Source organism: Delphinapterus leucas, chromosome 20 (assembly GCF_059928025.1).
Source record: "Delphinapterus leucas isolate spDelLeu-1000000601 "Yukka" chromosome 20, BTC_Dleu_Yukka2, whole genome shotgun sequence".
Classification (NCBI taxonomy): Eukaryota; Metazoa; Chordata; class Mammalia; order Artiodactyla; family Monodontidae; genus Delphinapterus; species Delphinapterus leucas.
This window is the reverse complement of record NC_143148.1, coordinates 754,255-772,034: the sequence shown is the minus strand read 5'-3', so window position 1 is coordinate 772,034 and position 17,780 is coordinate 754,255. Positions and strand designations below refer to the sequence as shown.

The window sequence follows — 17,780 nt, the reverse complement described above, 5'->3', positions numbered from 1 at the left end:
ACATGTCCCGCCGCGCCACTCTCCAGGCATCCCAGCACATGTTCTTCTGTTGACTGGGTGGGTCTCTTTGGCTCACATCCCAGATGCTAGCCTCTTCTGTCAAGAGGAAATGCAGTGACACGGCCTCACCAGTCAGGGCCCCTTGACCTGGGTGCAGGAATGCAGTGTTCCTCATCGCGGGGGATGGCCACAACTTCACCCCACTCGCAGCATGGTACATGCAAGAGAAGTGGACGTATCGGCTCATGCTGGCACAGGCGATGGGCAGCTTTTCCTTCTCCAGGGAAGCCTGGAGAACCTGTAGAGCAGTGCCCAGCAGGTCTTAAGGGACAGTGACCAGTCATGGCAGGAGCACTTGGTCGCAGTGGGGTGGCCAGTGGCAGCCTCTACTGCTTCATCCATACACTCCAAGCTCTCTTCCAAGCTGGTTTCTGGTCCCGGAGGGTACAAGGGCCTTAAGGGCAGGACACTGGGCCTCAACGTGGACCAGCCCAGTCTCTGCTGCTACGTGCCAGCTGTCAAACGATACTGGACCTACTGTGTGCTCCAGGAGGAAGTAGGCCTGGGCCAAAGCAGGGATGGCCAGCCTGGGCCTCTGCTGCTATGTTCACACAGCCCCAGCTCCCTTCCTAGCCAGGGTCTGTCATGGAGGGAACAGGCGTGTGAACAAACCTGATGACCTCGTGTGTGCAGGGAGGCGGGCTGGACCACGGTAAGCCCAGATTGAGCCCAGCTGTGTGCACCAGTGCCAAGAAGGGGCTGTGGTTCTGTGGCGGACAGACGGGGCTCCCTTGGCCCCAGGGGCAGAGAAACAGTCAATGACAACAGGAATTGCCACATCCCGGAAGATAAGCACAGGGATGGCCGCAGTGCCTGGTCTGCTTGCTCAGGCCGCACACAGCGCCCGGCCGCCGCCACTGACCAGAAGATCCTCATAGCAAACCCACCTTAAAGTGCCCAGGGGCCCGTGGGACCATGATACTGCCTCGGGGACGCCACCCAGCAACAACTGCTCCTGCTAACATCCCCCTGCCCACTGCTCCCACAATGGACCCTAAGACACTGTGTACGCTGTTCTCCAGAAGCCTCTGCCTCTGCTTCCCCCAGAGGGACTTGCCACAGGGCCTTTGCACATGCACTCTGCCAGACACACTCCTCCCCCAGTCACACCCTTCTTGCCTCAGTCCAATGCCCTCTGGCCTTTGTCAGACTGCCCATCATGGCACTTCTCCCCACATCCTCCAGACCACGTCCACATCCACTGGCCTAGCCAAGCCTCAGCTGCATCAGAGGCCACAAATGACCCACAGATAGAATTGTCTCTCCACCTGGGGTGGCTGTGGAGCTGTGGGCTCCTCCCACACCCCTGGCCTTGACCAGACAAGGCCACTCCTCAAGTGGGAGGGGGGGACCCTGAAGTAAGTGAGGGCACTGGCCCCTGCACTGCTTGCTTGTTTCCCCATCCACACAGACATCTGTGTACACATCCAAGTTTATTCTCGCTCTGCTGCGGGGCCAGGGTCATCCCACCGTGTGCAGCTGGGGATAAGGAGAGGCTGGGATTCCTGACGACGCCGTGCAGGTCTGGGGTGTGGGTGACAATACAAGAGGGGGTGGTGATCAGCGTTGGGCCTAGTGCCTTCGGATGTCCTGTGGGCTGACCCGATGGTTAGAGTCTCCAGGCTCCCTCACATACTGCCCGGTATATGTCTGGCGTCAGGGGCCGGAAGGCTCGGGCCTGGTTGTCCAGCAGGTACAGGGGGTCAGCAACAATGCCCACGTTGAAGCCCTCACGCACCAACCGCGACTTCACCAGTTTGAACGTGCTTGTGATCTCCAAGGTGTCCTGCAAGGGCAGGGACTGTGACCCCGACTGTGACTGTCCCGTCGAGACCTCCCACCCACCTACTCCAGCCATGGTGAGCTCACCTGAATACGAATGAAATGAGGGGTAGCGTAGGCGGGGAGCCAAGTGCGCACGTGCTGGTACAGCCTCTGCCCGTCAAACGCCTGGCCGCGGGCCAACTGCACGGCAGCCATGCCCACCTTGCCCTCACATCCTGTGGAGCACATGCATCCTCGGCGGACCCACCTCACAGTGCCCGCGGCTGGCAGCCCCCCACCTGTAACAAAGCTCCGGCACCACCCACAAAGCAGTTGGGGGGTTAGAATGAGGTGAACCCTCCGCACCTGGCACAGGCACACCGTAGACGTTCACCTCCTGCAGGAAGTCCACGAGTGACAGCACGCCCTCCACCTCCCGCGTGGACACGTTCTCACCCTTCCACCTGCGGGGTTGGAGGGGGTGCTGGGACCAGGGCCCAGGAAAGGAGGCCCCGCCCCTGACCAAGCCCCGCCTCCTGGCGACTAGGCCCCCTCCCCTCTGGAATTCAGAAGTCCCGCCCCTGAAAAGGAGAGGCTCCGCCTCCTGTCCACGAAGCTCCGCCCCCTCGAGAATCCAGAAGCCCCGCCCTGAGAAACCCCGCGGGACCGGAAGGTGTCCCCGAGGCGGTCGCGGAAGTAGAGGAAGCCTTCGTCGTCCAGGGCCAGCACGTCCCCGGTGTTGTAGTAAAGGTCGTTCGGGCGCCGCACGTTCTTCACCAACTTCCTTTCTGTGTGCTCCCGGGGCCCACGGTAGCCCAGGAAAGGTTGGTGACGCAGCACCTGGGTCAGCAGGAGCCCTGCCTCCCCTGGGGGGTAGGAGTGGGAGTCCAGCATTAGCCGTGGACGAGGACATCAGGAGCCCACCAGGCCGCGGCCGGGACTCTGCCAAAGAAGAGGCAGAGAGAGACCCAGAAACAGATCCAGAGACAGAAAATGAGAGGCAGAAGGAGAGGGAAGGTGGCGTCAGGGAGTCCATTAGAAACAGGGGGACCACCGCCGCGGAAAGGAGCCCGGAGGAGTCTCTGCAGGGAGTGTCGGGAAGGGAGGAGCTAGGGGGACGGGTGAGTCTTCAGATGCTGCGAAGTCGAGCTTGCGGGAGGACAGTTAAGGCTCGTACCGTGTGGCCCCACAGGGGTAGAAATAGAATCAGAGGGTGGAAACTGCAGGGAGGCAGCTGGGGTCAATATAAAGAAGATCCTTCCAATCACCAGTTATCTCTCAGTGTAATGGGCTGTTCCAGGGGGTAGTCAGCAACTTTGCGGGTGTGCACATAGGGGCTGGGTTCATGCACTCAACAAACTGACCGCTGGCCGTGGGCCAGACAATATGCTGGGGGTAGATATTAAATAATTGTATGTATAGCACAATACCTGCCACATAGTAAATGTTATCTAAGTGTTTAAAAAAAAAAAGAAAAGAAAAGAAATAGGGAAAGGCTAACAAGGATGGACGAGGGAGAGAGGCAAATGGTGGTGGGAAGAGAGAGATTCCTCCAGGACCTTGCAACGCCCCCGGAGAGAAGACCCTAGGAGAAGGTTCAGGACAAGAGACTGATGCCTGGGAGGATGTGACTTCCACAGAAAGCTCAAGAGAACAACTCAAATGGACAAGAGGCTGAGGCAGAGGAGCTGGGCAGAGCTGACAAGCTGAGAGGGAGAGGGCCCCGGACCGCTGTCAGACAGGCCTGGGACTCGGGGTCCAGGTGAGGACCGCAGACACCGCCACTGGACGTCAACCTCAAGGCTTTGGGTGGCTTGTTCCAGCCACGGAGGAGACCTAGGGTTTCCACCCTCCCCACACCCAGGGAAGGTCCCCCAGCCCCCATACCTGGCCTCGCAGGGATGCAGAGGCCCCAGTTGTCCCTCACAGGCTCCTCTGTCTCCATGCTGTACTGTACAAGCTCGAAGGGGGACAGCATCTGAGTGGAGGGTGGGGAGGTGTCAGCAGAGGTCCTGTGGGCTCAGCCTCAATCAGGGCCACTGTCACGCCCACACACTCACTCGAAGGAAGCAGCTTGTCTTGCCCTGGGCCCCACAGCGCCCTGGGTAGTTGACAAAGCCACCGTTGCCTTCCGTGGAGCCGTAGACTTCCCAGATCCGAATGGGGCCAAAGCGCTGCTGGAAGGTCTCCCACACTTCTGCCCGGAGTCCACTGCCAATCGCCAGGCGGACTTTATGTGTTCGGTCCTCTGGCCGCTGCAGGGATGCCCCAAGAAGGGTGAGGAGGTGCCCTCGGGTGTGCCCAGGAACCCTTACCTGGGAGGGCTATCTTGGGTCCTGACCTGAGCAGCTACCTGGGAGGTGATGGGGGGTCTTTACCTAGGTGATCTACCTGAGTTCTTACTTGAGCAGTTACCTGGAGTCTGTACCTGGAGAGTTACTTGCAGGGGTTACCTGCAGAGGTTACCTGGGAACCTTACCTGGAGCGATATCTAGGGGCGATGGGAGGCCTCATCTGGGGTCTTACCTAGGGGAAACATCTGGGGTCTTATATAGGGGTAGTTACCTGAAGCTTTTACCTGGGGGGGCGGGGTTAACTGGAGGCCTTACCAGGAGGGGTTACTTGGGGGCCTTTACCTGAAGGTAACCTGGGGAGTGACTTGAAGCTTTATCTTGGGGAGTTATCTGGGAGCCTTACTTGGGGGTAGTTACCAGGAACCTTTCCCTGAGGGGTTACCTAGAGACTATATTTGGAAGGATACCTGGAGATCTTGCTTAGAGACAGTTACCCAGGGTCCATACATCATTGATACATAGCATGAGGCCAGCTCGCATCTAGTGAGTTTATCCTGAGCCACACCCTGTTCTAGGCACTTTACGTGTTTAATTCTCACAATACCCCCTTGAGGTATTATTCCTGATTTCCCAAAGAGGACACTGAGGCTGAGAGACGTGAAGTCACCTGCCCAAGATAGCACCGCTGATCATCAAAGCAGCCATGATTGGAAACCTTGTGTGGGACTCACTGTCCGTGCCCCTTGTCTGGGGTGTTTTATTGATACCTGAGGGACCTTGCTTGAGTCCTGGACTGAATCTACCTGAGATCTTTACCTGGGATGATTCCTGGGGTGTTCACCTTGGAGCCCTAATCTTAGCACCTCACCTGGGGAGTGTTGCACAGGTACCGCAGGACCTCGCCCACATACTGGATCACAGTCACGCCGTGCTGCCGACAGTCGTCCCAGAAGCAGGAGGCAGAGAACTTGGGGGCCAGGACACAGGTCACTCCTTGGAGGGAGGAGAGGAAAGGGTTTCAGGTCATGCTTCCAAGCCACTGTGAGAAGCTGCTTTGATCACCTGGCTGTGGCCCCTGAAACCCAAGATGACATCAGGCTCATCTCTGTGTTGCTGGCCCAGCCAGAACTATTCCCATGAGAAGAGCACAGCCAAGCCTGAGTTTGAATCCCGTCTCCAGTATGTGTGGAAAGCTCGGTGCCTGGTACAAAGTGAGCACTGCCGAATAAGGGCTGTGAGTAGGAATCACTCTTGATTGTGATAACTGTCTTAGGAATGTCTAGCTCGGCAAATGGATAGATGGGTGAATGGGTAGGTGGATGGAAAGGTGGGTGGAAGGGTGGATGGGTGATGGATGGGTGGGTTGGTGGATGGATATATGGATGTTCTGAAGGATGGACACATGGATTAATACATCTTAGGGGCCACTACATCCACTCCAGGAAATTGCTCCCTCCTTTTCTGATCCCCTCCTCTGCAGCTGGCTCCATGGATGGCACTCTCCTTACCTCAACCCTAATCCTCAACAAAACCCGAAAGCTAAATGTCATCCCTGCACCCAAAGGGACGATGGCTCGTGTGCTTGGTGAGGCGGCAAGTGTGTCTTCTTCGAGGCTGTATCTTGACAGAGGTGAAATATAATGCCCTCTCTGTGAAAATGGATGCTGGGTCCTTGAAACCGATAGCTTTGTTAGCAGCCCCTCGTGAGATGCCTGGATGCTGGAAAGGTCTTCAAGAGCTGCTAAAGCCAGGGGGGAGGTTGATAAGGATTTTTCCAATGAAAGCTTCCCAATTCTTCTTAGCCTAAGGTAGGATCCCAGTTTTGAGCAGCCTCCAACGTGACAAATCAGGAGGCACTTTGCAGCCACCAAGGTTCTTGTCAAGAATACTTGGACTGAATCTGAAAACATCTCTAGAGTGAACATCTAGTCTACCAGGAAGTGTGGGAGGGAGACCAAGCAAGCAAGTACAATAACAGTTTAACTGCCAAAAGACAGTAAAACAATTGGGGAAAATTTAACATGAAGTGCACATCAGATAATATCAAAGAGTTCCTGTTAATTTCTTCAGGTGTGACGATCACTCTGGTTACAGTTTTTTAAGGCCTTGCCTGTTAGAGATACATACTGCAATATTTACCAACAAAAAGATAGTGCCTAGGATTTGCTCCAAAATAATCCAGAAAGAAGGAAGGGAGTACATATGAAATAAAATTGGCAACATGTTAACAATTGTTGAGGCTGGGTGAGGATATGGGAAGCATCATCAAGCTGACTGCTCTGCTTTAGTGTATGTTTGAAATTGTCCATGACTTAAATTTTTTAAATAAAGTATGAGTAAAAAGACAAGTGGGAATAAGGGGGAGGCGATAAACAAAACACAGAAGAGCAGAATGCTGATGGTGGCTGAAGCTGGGTGGTGAGTACTTGAGGATACATGTAGAGAATTTTAGAAATTTTTATATTTCAAAATTTTCCATGTTAAAATTTCAGGGAAAAAAAAACAAAAAACAACAACAACAACAAAAAAAAACAGACCAGCGCAGTCTGTTGACAGAATTCATGGTCAGGTGTCTAGGGAGACGACAACCAGATGGAATGTTTGGTGAGTGTTCCCTCACTGGCTCCGCCTGTGACGATGACGGATATGAGTGACCGACACTCACATCAGCTCTTTCACCTCCCGACCACAGCACAGCCATTAAGGACTGTCTGGGTGTCCAGCCCTCTGTCCAGGTAGCCCTGGGGCTCACTGTCCCTTGTCAAAGGTAAGAACCTGGGGTGCTGGGTAACCTATGGGGCCTTGACATCAAGTCTGGCAGTCCTGTGGATTGGGGGGTGGTCCTCAGCGAAGGGCTTACCAAGCTCCAGGCAGCTAAGGACCCCAAGGACCAGCCCCATCGTGTGGTACAGAGGCAGGACCGTGTAGACCACGTCATCAGCTGTGACCCCACACAGGCTCAGCATCCCGCTTATCTGTAGCACCCGCTCGTACGTGAGGATGGCTGGCTTCGGGAGCCCTGGGGGAAGAAGCAATGGGAAGAGTGGGGTGGTGCGCGGACAGCGCTAGAGGGACCCGCACGCGGGAGTGGGTCTCCAGGATCAGGTCTGCACAGCCAGGGGTTTGAGGCTCTCGAAAGGTGGTCAAGTATGGGACCTGTGGGTGGGTTTAGGGAGGACACGTTGGACTGGAGTTCAGAGGCTGAATTCCAAAGTTCAGGGTTTCAGTGGCTGTTTACTGGGCAGAGGCAGGATTCTGGCACTGACCATTCAAATAACACTGGGGGTCAGAGTTCGGCCAGGTGTCAAAATCAAAGGGCAGGGTGGGTTTCAGAGGTCAAGTTTGAGGCACAGGTCAGGCTTGGAGTCATGTCAGCAGAAGGGTTCAGAGGTTGGGCTAGGACTGCTGGGCGCCCTCACCGGTGGTCCCCGAGGTGTAGATGAACAGGGCTGGGCTTCTCAGCTTGATCTCAGCTCGAAGGTCAGCGGGCACGGGGTCTGAGGGTGCAGCATCAAGGGCAGCCCCCAGAGCCCTCACCCCCGGCGTGGGGGAGGAATGGCTGAGGTAGAAGCAGCGGATGTTCTCTGCCTGCAGCTTGGGAAGGACCTCCTCCAGGTTCTCGCGGAGGTCTGTGGGAATGGGCCAGAGGAGGAATTTAGAGGCGGCCCACCTTTGAGGTGGTGGGGGGGACCCGAGATGTGGGAGAGGAGCCCACTGCCGGCCATGGAGGAAGCAGCCAGCAGAGAAGAGCATCTGCCTTATCTGTAAAGAACCCCGTAATTAGTATTGGGGGGCAAAAAAGTTGAAATAGCCATGTTGAAGAAAACACAAAGCAAAGCCCTGGTGCCCTCAGAATTACTTCCCAGCAACTAAGTTTTGGCCCTAATTGCCTGGGGGTGGGTGAGGGACGCGGAGCTCTTGCCCAGCCCCCACCAGGACCCTCTGAACAGCAATCCTCCACGTCTGTCTCCTGCCCCTGTCCCCACCACATCCGACCTCCGCTGGTCTCTGAGGTCCTCACCTGGGTCCACCACCAGCACCCGAGCCCCAGAGCTCAGCACCGAGTGCACCAGGGGCGCCCCCCGGCCGTGTGGATTAATCCAGGCCACCGGACAGCCCAGCTTGGCCAGCCCGAGCCACAGGCCCAGGGCAGGAATGGTCTGCGAGGGCAGCACGAGGAGGGCGGTGGGCTCCTGAGCGTGGGGTCCCGTGGCGCCGCCCAGCTCGGCCTTCATGACCCACGCCGCCCGGCAGGCCCTGGCGTCCAGCTCCCCGAAGGTGACCGAGCGGCTCCCCGGCCCCGTCCACACCAAGATCGCTCTCCCTGGCTGCGCTCGCACCCGCCGCTCGAAGGAATCTACGAAGGTGTCAGGTGGCTGGCGGCTCAAGCGCGCCCGGATGTTCAGGCCCAGGCGGAGAACCTTGAAGATGTAGGCCAGGTCTGCAGGCAGCCAGCGCAACCCTGGGGGCGGCTGCTTGGGCAGCAGAGCCAGTGTGAGGGCCGCGGCCGCCAGGCTCAGCCAGTGGGGCATCCAGGGCCCGAGCCAGGGCCACGCCAGCACAGCCGGGCCCAGCAGCGCACAGCAGGCAGAGTCTCCCAGGAGCCAGCGCAGAGCCAGGGCCACTGCTGCAGGCCATGAGGACTGCCCCAGGCCTTGCAGCAGCAACAGCAAGAAGGCCAGTCGTCCCCAGATGCCCATCGTACCTGCTCCTGCCTCAGGGACACGTCCAGGAATGCCCACCTCTTGCCCGGGCTGATAACCCGTCAGCCCCACCCCCTGGCGGTGACCCAGAGGCTGCTGGCCATGGTGGTGGCTCCAGGACTCTGCCTCCAGCCCTTTTTAACCCCAACTGTTTGTTTCACTCTGCCTGGTCTTCCGCGTGGCTCCAGCCCCTCTGCCTCTGTCCCCCACGCTGTGGCCCAGGCACTTGGGAAATAGGCAGAAAACCCTCTATCAGGAAACTGAACTTCCAGCCATGCCAAATGCAAATTCAGCAGGATAGCAGGGCAGCTCTGGTTGTAAGCACTGCCTTCCCATCTGCAAACCTCACCAGGAAGTTCTCCTGTGGCAACTACTTAATCTGAATCCTCCGGGAGATGGGGCCTGGCTGGGATGAGCCCCCAGCCTCCTGCCAGGTACACAGCAGGTGCTCAGTAAGCCCTTGAACACCTGCAGTGCCCGAATTCAAACCCAGCTCTGACCCCCAACCCATGTGGTCCACTCTGACTCTCTGCCTTACCCTTGGCATCAATGGGGACCATGCTTAGGGTTCAGGAGGCTGAACTCTGCCTGGAATGTGGGTCTGGCAGTCTATGCACGGTTGGACCAGGAAAGCCTTAGCCCCCCTCCTCTGGGAGGCAGTCACAGGGGGTAGCACAGAGAAACGTTGCCATTGGCCTAGGATCACAGCAAGCTGGGCTACTGGAGTGCCCTACAGGCCACACCCCCCTCACCGGCTCCAGATACTTTGGACCAGGGTGCCCAGGCCACGTGCCGACAGTGTGTTGGGGGCACGCGGAGAGTAGCCTCGAACTGACACTGGTTGGCCATCCTCCGCAGCCCAATGGGCGGCCCAAGGGTCCCGGCTGCCGCTTTCTGCCCTGCCCCCACCCCAGCCCTGCCTGGCACTCCCGACCTTGCCGGCCAGGACAGCTATCCTGGGGCTCGGACCCCCTAGTGGCAGCCTGGCCCCAAAGACCCCCTGGACCCCCAAAAGTGAGGTGCTCAACCATCATGCCCATCAGGACAGGGGAGGAGAACTCTGAAGGCTAGAGATTCTGTCTGGAAGATATGGGAGGAGGGGCCTCGAAATCTTTATCTTGGGTGGCAGCAGCTGGGATTGTGGCTGCGAATTTCCCACACGTGGCCTCCCTCTCCGAGACCCGCCTGTACCCCTCCCCACAGGACCGAGGGCTCTGGGAGAGTCAAGCGCCAGTCATACGTGCACCCCACTCCCACCCAGAGAACAGAGACGCGAGATGGCAAAGCGGATCATCCGCTCGCAGCCCAAAGGAGCCCAGGGAGCAGCAGGGATGCTGCCAGGGACAGGGGCACTGAGGCCCAACACCCACAGACGGTCTGTGAGGAAGAGGAACACACGGGTCCGGGAGCACACGCTTCCAGCTTTCGGCCCCACGGCCCACAGTCCTTTATTACAGAGCAGGGGTCCCAAGACCACGCCTCAGTCCATGATGGGCCCACCTGAGACGCCCCAGGCGCCAGATGAGGGAGGATTAGCTCGGGTCGGGGAGCTGGGGACATTTCCCGGCCTGACACAGGGGCAGGGGAGCAGACCCCACCCCACTCATGGGAGGGGAGGGGCGTGAACCAGAGTCGGAGCCATGAATCCTGGGCCCCGCACCGTGGTTGAGCCCTAGTTCAGGTTGGAGATGATCCAGTTCTCAGAGGTGGTCGGGTCCCTGACCATCCCCAGCCAGCCCCCACCCGGAGGGCTGAGTACGTAGGAGGAGAGGAAAAAGGCGGGCTGGGCTGGAGAGAAGGGTGGAAGCAGGAGAAGGGCCTGATCTCAGGAGAAAGCGTGGGCTGGTGGCGGGAACGTGGTCAAGTGGCCGCGGCAGGCGTGACAGCGGGTGGGGCTTGACCGATCCCTCGGTGGGCGTGGCCAGGCCCCATGCCCGGATCAGGGCGCAGGGTGCGCGGCCAGGTGGCGCTCCAGCAGCGCGCGGTGCGAGAAGACCTTGCCGCAGGCGGGGCACGGCGCGCGCTCCGGCCGATGGGTGCGCATGTGCACGTTGAGCGAGCTCTTCTGCGTGAAGCGCTTGGCGCAGACGGCGCACTGGAAGGCGCGCACGCCCGTGTGCGTGACCATGTGCTTGAGCAGGTAGTCGCGCAGCGAGAAGGATCGCCAGCACACGGCGCACTGGTGGGGCTTCTCCCCTGCGGGCGACAGGGCGGGCAGCAAACTCAGGTCAGCTGGGGAAGGGCCCCGGGGCGCCTTTGCCAGGCAGGGACTCCCCTCCCCAACCGGACCAGCCATCCATCCGGAATCCCCCCGCCCGGCAGCGACGCCCCTCTCCCCGAACCTTAGGGTCATACCGGGATGTCACTGCCAGTCTGTGACCCACAACTCCAACAGGTAGCCTCCCAGCGGGGAACCCCGCAGGTCTGGGACATCGTTGCCCACTGAGGCTGACCACTCAGGTCTACCCCCACCTCCAAGGACCTTCCCGCCCCCAAACCGTACCGTGCCTGGCACAGGGCCGCGGGCTACCCCTCCCCCATCCCTGCCGCGCTCACAGAGCGTTCTGGACTGTCTGGTCGCTGGCCACCATTCTGGGGACAGTCTAGCAAGGCCCAGCACGCTTACACTGGGAAAGACCCCGGCATACCTACCCCCTCCCTTCTGGCTGCTATCATGTTCCAGGGGTGACAGAGTAGGCTGCCCCCTCCCCCTGAATCAGACAGGGGGAGACAGGCCGTGTTTGACCCCTAGGGTCATCAAGTATTAACAAAAAGCCTATCTCCAATGATCGAGGGGCTCAGAGACCCAGCCCGGCTCACCCGAGTGGATGAACATGTGCTTGGTGTAGTTCTTCCGGGAGCTGAACGTCTTGTGGCAGTGACTGCACTCATAGGCGGGCGGCTCGGCACCCGGGGCGCGCGCAGGGGTGGTCGACGGGGCTGCGCTGGGAGCGGCCGGTGGGGCCGGGGCCTCCCCTAGAGGCGCGCTGGGAGCTGCGTCCGGCTGGAGCGCTGGGTAGAAGGCGGGTGGGGGCGCAGGGGCCGGCCCCGAGGGCGCGGGAGGGGGTTGCGCTGGCGGCCCGGGAGCGCCCAGATGAAAGGGGAAAAGCGCGACGGGCGGCCCGGGGGTCTTCACGCCAGGTGGGCGGGGTCCGGATAGGACACAGTCGGGCGGGGCAGGGGTCTCGGCGGGACAGCCTTCAGGGGCGGTTTGATCTCCGTCTTGCCAAGCGGAGACGTAGCTGTCGGGGAACACGTCCTCGGCAGCCGAAGTTCCCCGGAGGAAGTCCCGCCCGGCGCCACCGTAATCGGAGAGGCCGGCGGGCGCAGGCGGCTCCTCGCGCGCGCCGTCCGCGGCCGCGGGTAGGAAGCCGGCGGCGCAGTCGGGGAAAGAAGGGGGCGCCTGGCCCTCACCCGGGCCGCCGCCTTCGCCATCCTCGCCGTCGGTCTCCTCATCGGTCTCGTCGTCGTCGTCGTCCGCGCCGTCGTCTGGCGCAGCGGTCAGGGCGGGGTCGGCATCCGATCCCTCCGCCTTGGCAGGCGCGGGGGGCGCGGGCAGCTGCAGGCGCGCGGGCTGGCGCTGCTTGCGTGTGTGCGCGGCACCGGGGTGGCCCGGGGGGCGCGCGGCCAGCAAGTGGCGCAGGCGGTGGCGCAGCTGCGCGGGCGCGAGCGGCGGGGGCACGGGCGTGGGCAGGGGCGCGGGCGCTGGGGGGCCCGGGGCAGGGGCGCGGGCGCGGGCTATGATTTGCGTGCATTCGTCTATGACCGTCTGGATGCGCAGCACCGACGCGGCCGTGAGCACCTGCAGCGCTTCACCCTGCGCCACCACGAGCGAGCCGCTGTAGAGGAACTCGACGAGCTGGCGCACCGTCTGCGCGGGCACCACAGGCGGCACGCGGATCTCAGAGTGGCCGAGCAGCAATTTGTCCTGGAAGAAGGGCGAGCCGGCGGCCAACACGCAGCGGTGTGCACGCAGTGAAGCCTCGCGGATGCGCACAGTCACGTCACAGAAGTGCCCACCCAGCCGCTGCCCGTTGAGGGTCTCAAGCAGGGATCGGGAGAAGTTCTGCAGGTGAATGTGGTGCACCGCCTCCGCTGCCGCCATCTGCACCGGACCAGCGGGTGTGGGCAAGAGGAAGTCAGCCAGGGATCCCCCCCTGCCCCAGCGTTCCCATCCCTTCAGCGGGACAGGGCCCAAGGGTGAACCACACCCCCAGGCTTCAGGAACCCCAACCTTCTCCAATGCCCCTGGCCCCTCGAAGTCCTGGTTCCCAACACAGCAGGACTCCCTGCCCCCGCCCCAGGACTTCTGCAGCCCCCTCTACCTCTGAAGTCCACAGCACACCGCTGTGAGAGGGCTGGGGATACCAAAGGTTTGCTGCCCTCCGGTCTTGCTTACTGCCAGCGTGGGGAGTTCCAGGGCTCGCTTCCCCTATTTTGCCCCACCCACCCTTCCCGGAACTCTGGTATCCATAGCCTTCCCCACATCCTCCTCTGACACGACACCCTGTGGAGGAGAGGGCGGGGACCCCTATCTAGAACAGGCTTCCACGTCTCACCCACTCCCCACCCTGCTGGCTGCGACTCCCACCACGAGTGGCTTCTTTTTGATCTCCCCTTGATACAGCCCCCAACCTTGGAACATCCAAGGCCCTGTGCAGACCGAGGTCTGCTGCCTCGGAACCTGGCTACATTAACTAGTGTATATGGAAGTCTTCGCAGGGGTGTGGCTGGCATGAACCGCCTCTGGGGCTAAGCGATTCGGGGTGTGCATAGTCACACAGAGTTGAGACTAGATTGGGCATTAGCCTAGCAGGTGCCCTGCGGGAGGAAAATACATGGTCTCTGGCCCGCTCCAGCACAGCTAGCGGGAGACGCCTCCTGCAGCCTGATGCTTCCTGGAATCTTGATTGGGCCTGTGGGGCGCAGGGTGTGGGTGAGGCATAGAGAGGGGGCTTGTGGACTGTGCAGGGGTGTGTGATTGGTTGGGTGCAGGTCGAGCGGCAGAGGCCTCAAGATCAGCATGGCTGAGCAATATGGACACTTCTTGTTAAACTGCGGCCTCGAAATCCCAGCACTGCCCAGCCTCAGGCACTGGAAAGGGAAAGGGGTACCACCCCCCTGGGAACAATGGGAATCTGAGAAGCTCAGCTACTTCACCAACAAACAGGCAACATGCTTGCTTGGCCTCAGCTTCCCCTCTGTCTTAGATACCTGGCTCACCCCACACCCAGGCCACACACACCTCCAGTCTAGGGGAGAAGCATCAGTCAGGACAAAAGACACACCCTGAGACTCACCCACTCTGCGCCAGCCTGGCTCAGGTGAGGCCTCTCTTAACTCCTCGGGGTCTACTTCGGTCTCAGACTCACCCCCTCGGGCGCCTTAAGCCCAAACATCCTTTCCTTTGCTGGGGCCATTCATGATCCATATCTGACGCCTCAGACCACTTTGCACACCTCCACTGCCCCAGTAACCTCCTCGCGTCCCCCCACCTCCCGGTCTATTCCCGACGCGACAGCCAGAGGGAGCCTGTTCAGATCTAACAGTTCGGGACCCTCCTTAGCTCAGAGCTCTCCAGGCAATTCCTTAAACAGGCCAACTCCGCACGTACCGTTACCTCTGCCACAAGCACCCTTCACCGTCTTTTTTCACCCAGCACCTAAAGGACTTCAAATCCGTGCCCGGGCAACGGGGGCAGAAACCTGCGCCTCAATCCGTAGGGACTGAACCCTTCCTTTTCCGATCCACCCCCGCCGTGCTCCCCAGCAGGCTCCAACTATAGTGCAGGTGCAGCAGAGCCTCTGGGCGCCTCGGAACAAAGGCCCACCTTGAGACGCTGCACCCAGGCGTCCTCGCCACCACGCTTTTGCCCACGCCATGCACTTTGCTCCGAGCACCCTCTCCCGTTCTCTGCGCCATTGCCCGCGCCTCACCCTGAGTCCAGCACCCCCTTCTCTGACCTGCCCCGGCTGCGCCCGCCCCAGCCCCAGCCGACTAGGTTTCCCGCCTCCGCGCTCTTGCCCGCGAAGTGCCCCCGTCCTGCAGCGCCCCCTCACGTCTGCGGCGCGCGCTCCAAGCCTAGCGCGGGCGCCCCTCCCCTGGCACGCCCCGGCCTCCCCGCCGGCCCTGCGGCAGGGGGATGCCCGCCTGACCCCACCTCCGGCTCCTCCTCAGGCACCAGGCCGGGCGGTGGCCGCCTCCAGCTCACCACTTTCAAGGCCGCACTTCCGGGCCGCAACGCCGGCGGAACCAAAGTCCGCCGCTGTAGCGGCGCGGCGAACTACTAGGTCAGAGCAAGTTTCCGGTGTCTCCATGGAGACTAGTCGCCGCTGCAAGGTCGCACTTCCGAGCAAAGTCACAGGGGCTGGGACAACCAGGCAGTGTCGCCCTAGAGACGGGGCGGGGGCGGAACCTGTGCCGTCAATCTGTGGGCCGCACCCACTCGCCTGTGCTAAGGGGCGGAAGAAGGTGAGAGGGAAAGAGGGTGGGAGGGCGGTCGGCTCCGAAGACCCCGGCGGGTCCCGGCAGGTTTAAACCCCACTGCACCCCAGCCTTCCACCCATATGGATGGAGCAGCAGTAGGGCTCGCCCCTGGTGTGGGACTCCAGCCCGAGTGGGGCCTGGGGGCTGCAAGTGGGATGTGGGAGCGGACGCCAACTCGGGCCGGCCCTGAGCCTGGATCCCAGGTAGAAGATGGAGGCAGCCAGACTCGATGCCCCTACACCAGGCCCACCTGCCCCAGGGCGAGTAGTGTTCACTTAGTTCCCTCTGCATGCCACACTCTGGGCCGAAGCTGAGAAAAGAAGGGGAGTGGGGGTGTGTGTATGTGTGTGAGCTGGGTCCTACGTCTGCCCGGAGGGTGGTGAACAGCCAGACTCCAAAGACCAGAAGACACTTAAGGGGACAGAATCTGTGGGAAGAGCTGTCTGGGCAGAGGAACAGCCGTGATCCGCAAGGGCCTTGAGGTGGGGCTGGTTGTCCAGGACATCCGTGAACCAGGCCCACTAGATGGTGAGGCTGCAGTGGTGGGCTGGCTGGGCCTTGTGCCCTACTCATGGGGGCTGAAGGAAGGAGGGGAGTCGGGGGGGAGCGGTGCCTAGACCTCAGTGGACCCCATGCCTTGTGCAGCAGGTGTGGAGTCCAGAGTGGAGGGGCTGACTTCTCTGCTGCCAGTATGAGGACAAGGTCAGCATGCCAGCCTCAGGCAGCTGCCGAGCGAGCGGCTGTGTTGTAGACGTGTTCCAGGCAGGGAAGGGAGGGGATGTGCCAGGTGGGAAGCATTCCATGGCCCATGCCCCGAGGAACCTCCTTAAAATCCCAGTCCCGTGGCCTCATTGTCCTCATTGTCGTTGTTCAGAATCTAAGTCCTCCACGATGGCCTGCCCGGCTCACTGGGTCTTCTTCCATCCAACCTCCTCTACCCAGTTCCTATCGCTGTTCATTCCTCTCTGGCTTCACAGGCCCCTTGCTGTGCCCACCTCGACCTGTGAGACTAGGGGTTCATCTGTGTCCTTCACCTTGACAGACAACTATTGCCACTGCGACCCAAATGGGAGGACAGTGGACCTAGTGGGGCAGCACACATAAGAGGTCCCGAAGGCAGCAGTGGCGGCTCAGACCTCAGCAGGGGAGGCCAGGTGCGGGCAGAGTCAGGGTAGGAAGGAGAGGACACGCGCGGCTTCAGAAACGTTCTCAGCAGATGAGGGTGCGATGGAGGACCTGGTCCTGAAGGAGTGTGAGAGACAAGAGGAAACACCCAAGCCCCGACCCCTCTCAGGCTGCAAAGGAGATGGGAGCAGTGGCCTCCAGCGATACAAGCCTTCAGAAAATGTCTTTTTTTTTTTTCTGCGGCACGCGGGCCTCTCACTGTCGCAGCCTCTCCCGTCGCGGAGCACAGGCTCCGGACGTGCAGGCTCAGCGGCCACGGCTCACGGGCCCAGCCGCTCCGTGGCACGCGGGACCCTCCCAGACCGGGGCACGAAACCACACCCCCCTGCATCGGCAGGCGGACTCCCAACCACTGCACCACCAGGGAGGCCCAGAAAATGTCTATTTTGCTTTTCTCTCCAAAGACCTTGGCCTGTGATTGTGGGAGCATCTCGAAGAATAAATAGTGTGGCTGAGGACGCAGGTTTAAGATGCCAGGGGTGGGCCCGTGTGGCCTGCCAATATGGCAAGCTCCCGACCAGGTCTGAGAGTCTTGGAGGCGGTGGGGATGAGAAGGCCACACTGAAGGGAAGAAGCCGAGAGCTCAGGGCTATCACAGACACATGAAAGGAGCAGAGGAAATTGAGCTCCCACATGACTGGGCCTCCTGAGCGGGGAGGCAGGCCACCACCCCCAGCCACCCAACACACACACAGAGTTTTCGTTTTATTTATTTGCTTATTTTTTGGCCGCACTGCACGGCTTGAGGGATCCCAGTTCCCCGACCTGGGATCAAACACGTGCCCCACCCCCCGCAACTGAGAGCATGGAATCCTCACCACAGGACGGCCAGGGAAGCCCCTACAGTTTATGTCAGCAGTCAGGAGGCTCAGCCCCTCCTCCCAGCTCAACCAGGGTCCCCAGCCTCTTTCCAACCTCCTGCCGTGCCAGCCACTGTCCACGGGGGAAGCCCAGTGTTCAGGTCTCCAAGCCCAGCCCTATCCTAGTGGTTCTGGACTGTGCCAGGTGTGGGATGCAGGGCCCAAGACTCAGGCACACACCTCAGTCTGCCAGGAGCTTCCCTCGGCCAGCCCGGGGTTAGACACCAAGGATGTCCCCAGGAAACTGGGTGGAGACCGAGGGAGGTCCCTGGCAAGGCAGGTACCAGCAGTGGAGAGTTTAGCCCTCCAGACGTGCTGAGAGGAAATGGAGAGCCCTTTGGGCTGGGGGAGGGGCAGGGGCAGGATCCCTAATACACCAGAAAGGCCCTAGAAGGAAAGAAACATCCAGATAGACATCAAGGACTGTC

At 60.4% G+C, this 17,780-nt stretch overlaps 2 protein-coding genes across 2 annotated transcripts; both read right to left on the bottom strand.

Annotated features, from left to right (window-relative positions):
* Positions 1–1,384: 1,384 nt before the first annotated feature.
* SLC27A5 (solute carrier family 27 member 5) lies at positions 1,385–8,832 on the bottom strand. Its single transcript, XM_022564838.3, has 10 exons — positions 8,140–8,832; positions 7,538–7,747; positions 6,979–7,137; positions 4,987–5,111; positions 3,885–4,079; positions 3,712–3,802; positions 2,492–2,690; positions 2,191–2,288; positions 1,930–2,060; positions 1,385–1,846 (listed from the first exon to the last, which is right to left on the bottom strand). The coding sequence occupies exons 1-10, from the start codon at positions 8,816–8,818 to the stop codon at positions 1,670–1,672; spliced, it is 2,064 nt and encodes a 687-aa protein (XP_022420546.2). The 5' UTR covers positions 8,819–8,832; the 3' UTR covers positions 1,385–1,669.
* Positions 8,833–9,919: 1,087 nt separating this feature from the next.
* ZBTB45 (zinc finger and BTB domain containing 45) lies at positions 9,920–15,169 on the bottom strand. Its single transcript, XM_089901992.1, has 2 exons — positions 11,642–15,169; positions 9,920–11,017 (listed from the first exon to the last, which is right to left on the bottom strand). Exons 1-2 carry the CDS (start codon positions 12,924–12,926, stop codon positions 10,761–10,763), a joined length of 1,542 nt encoding a protein of 513 aa, XP_089758118.1. The 5' UTR covers positions 12,927–15,169; the 3' UTR covers positions 9,920–10,760.
* Positions 15,170–17,780: the final 2,611 nt, after the last annotated feature.

What these genes read in the sequence shown, in the direction of transcription:
- SLC27A5 (XM_022564838.3), bottom strand. Translation starts at nt 8,818, where the DNA reads ATGGGCATCTGGGGACGACTGGCCTTCTTGCTGTTGCTGCTGCAAGGC. An exon ending in GGTGCTGGTGGTGGACCCAG is followed by an intron (nt 7,748 to 8,139) that starts GTGAGGACCTCA and finishes CCATTCCCACAG; the next exon opens with ACCTCCGCGAGAACCTGGAG. An exon ending in CCTTAGCTGCCTGGAGCTTG is followed by an intron (nt 5,112 to 6,978) that starts GTAAGCCCTTCG and finishes CCTCCCTCCAAG; the next exon opens with GAGTGACCTGTGTCCTGGCC.
- ZBTB45 (XM_089901992.1), bottom strand. Translation starts at nt 12,926, where the DNA reads ATGGCGGCAGCGGAGGCGGTGCACCACATTCACCTGCAGAACTTCTCC. An exon ending in GCACATGTTCATCCACTCGG is followed by an intron (nt 11,018 to 11,641) that starts GTGAGCCGGGCT and finishes TGTCGCCCGCAG; the next exon opens with GGGAGAAGCCCCACCAGTGC.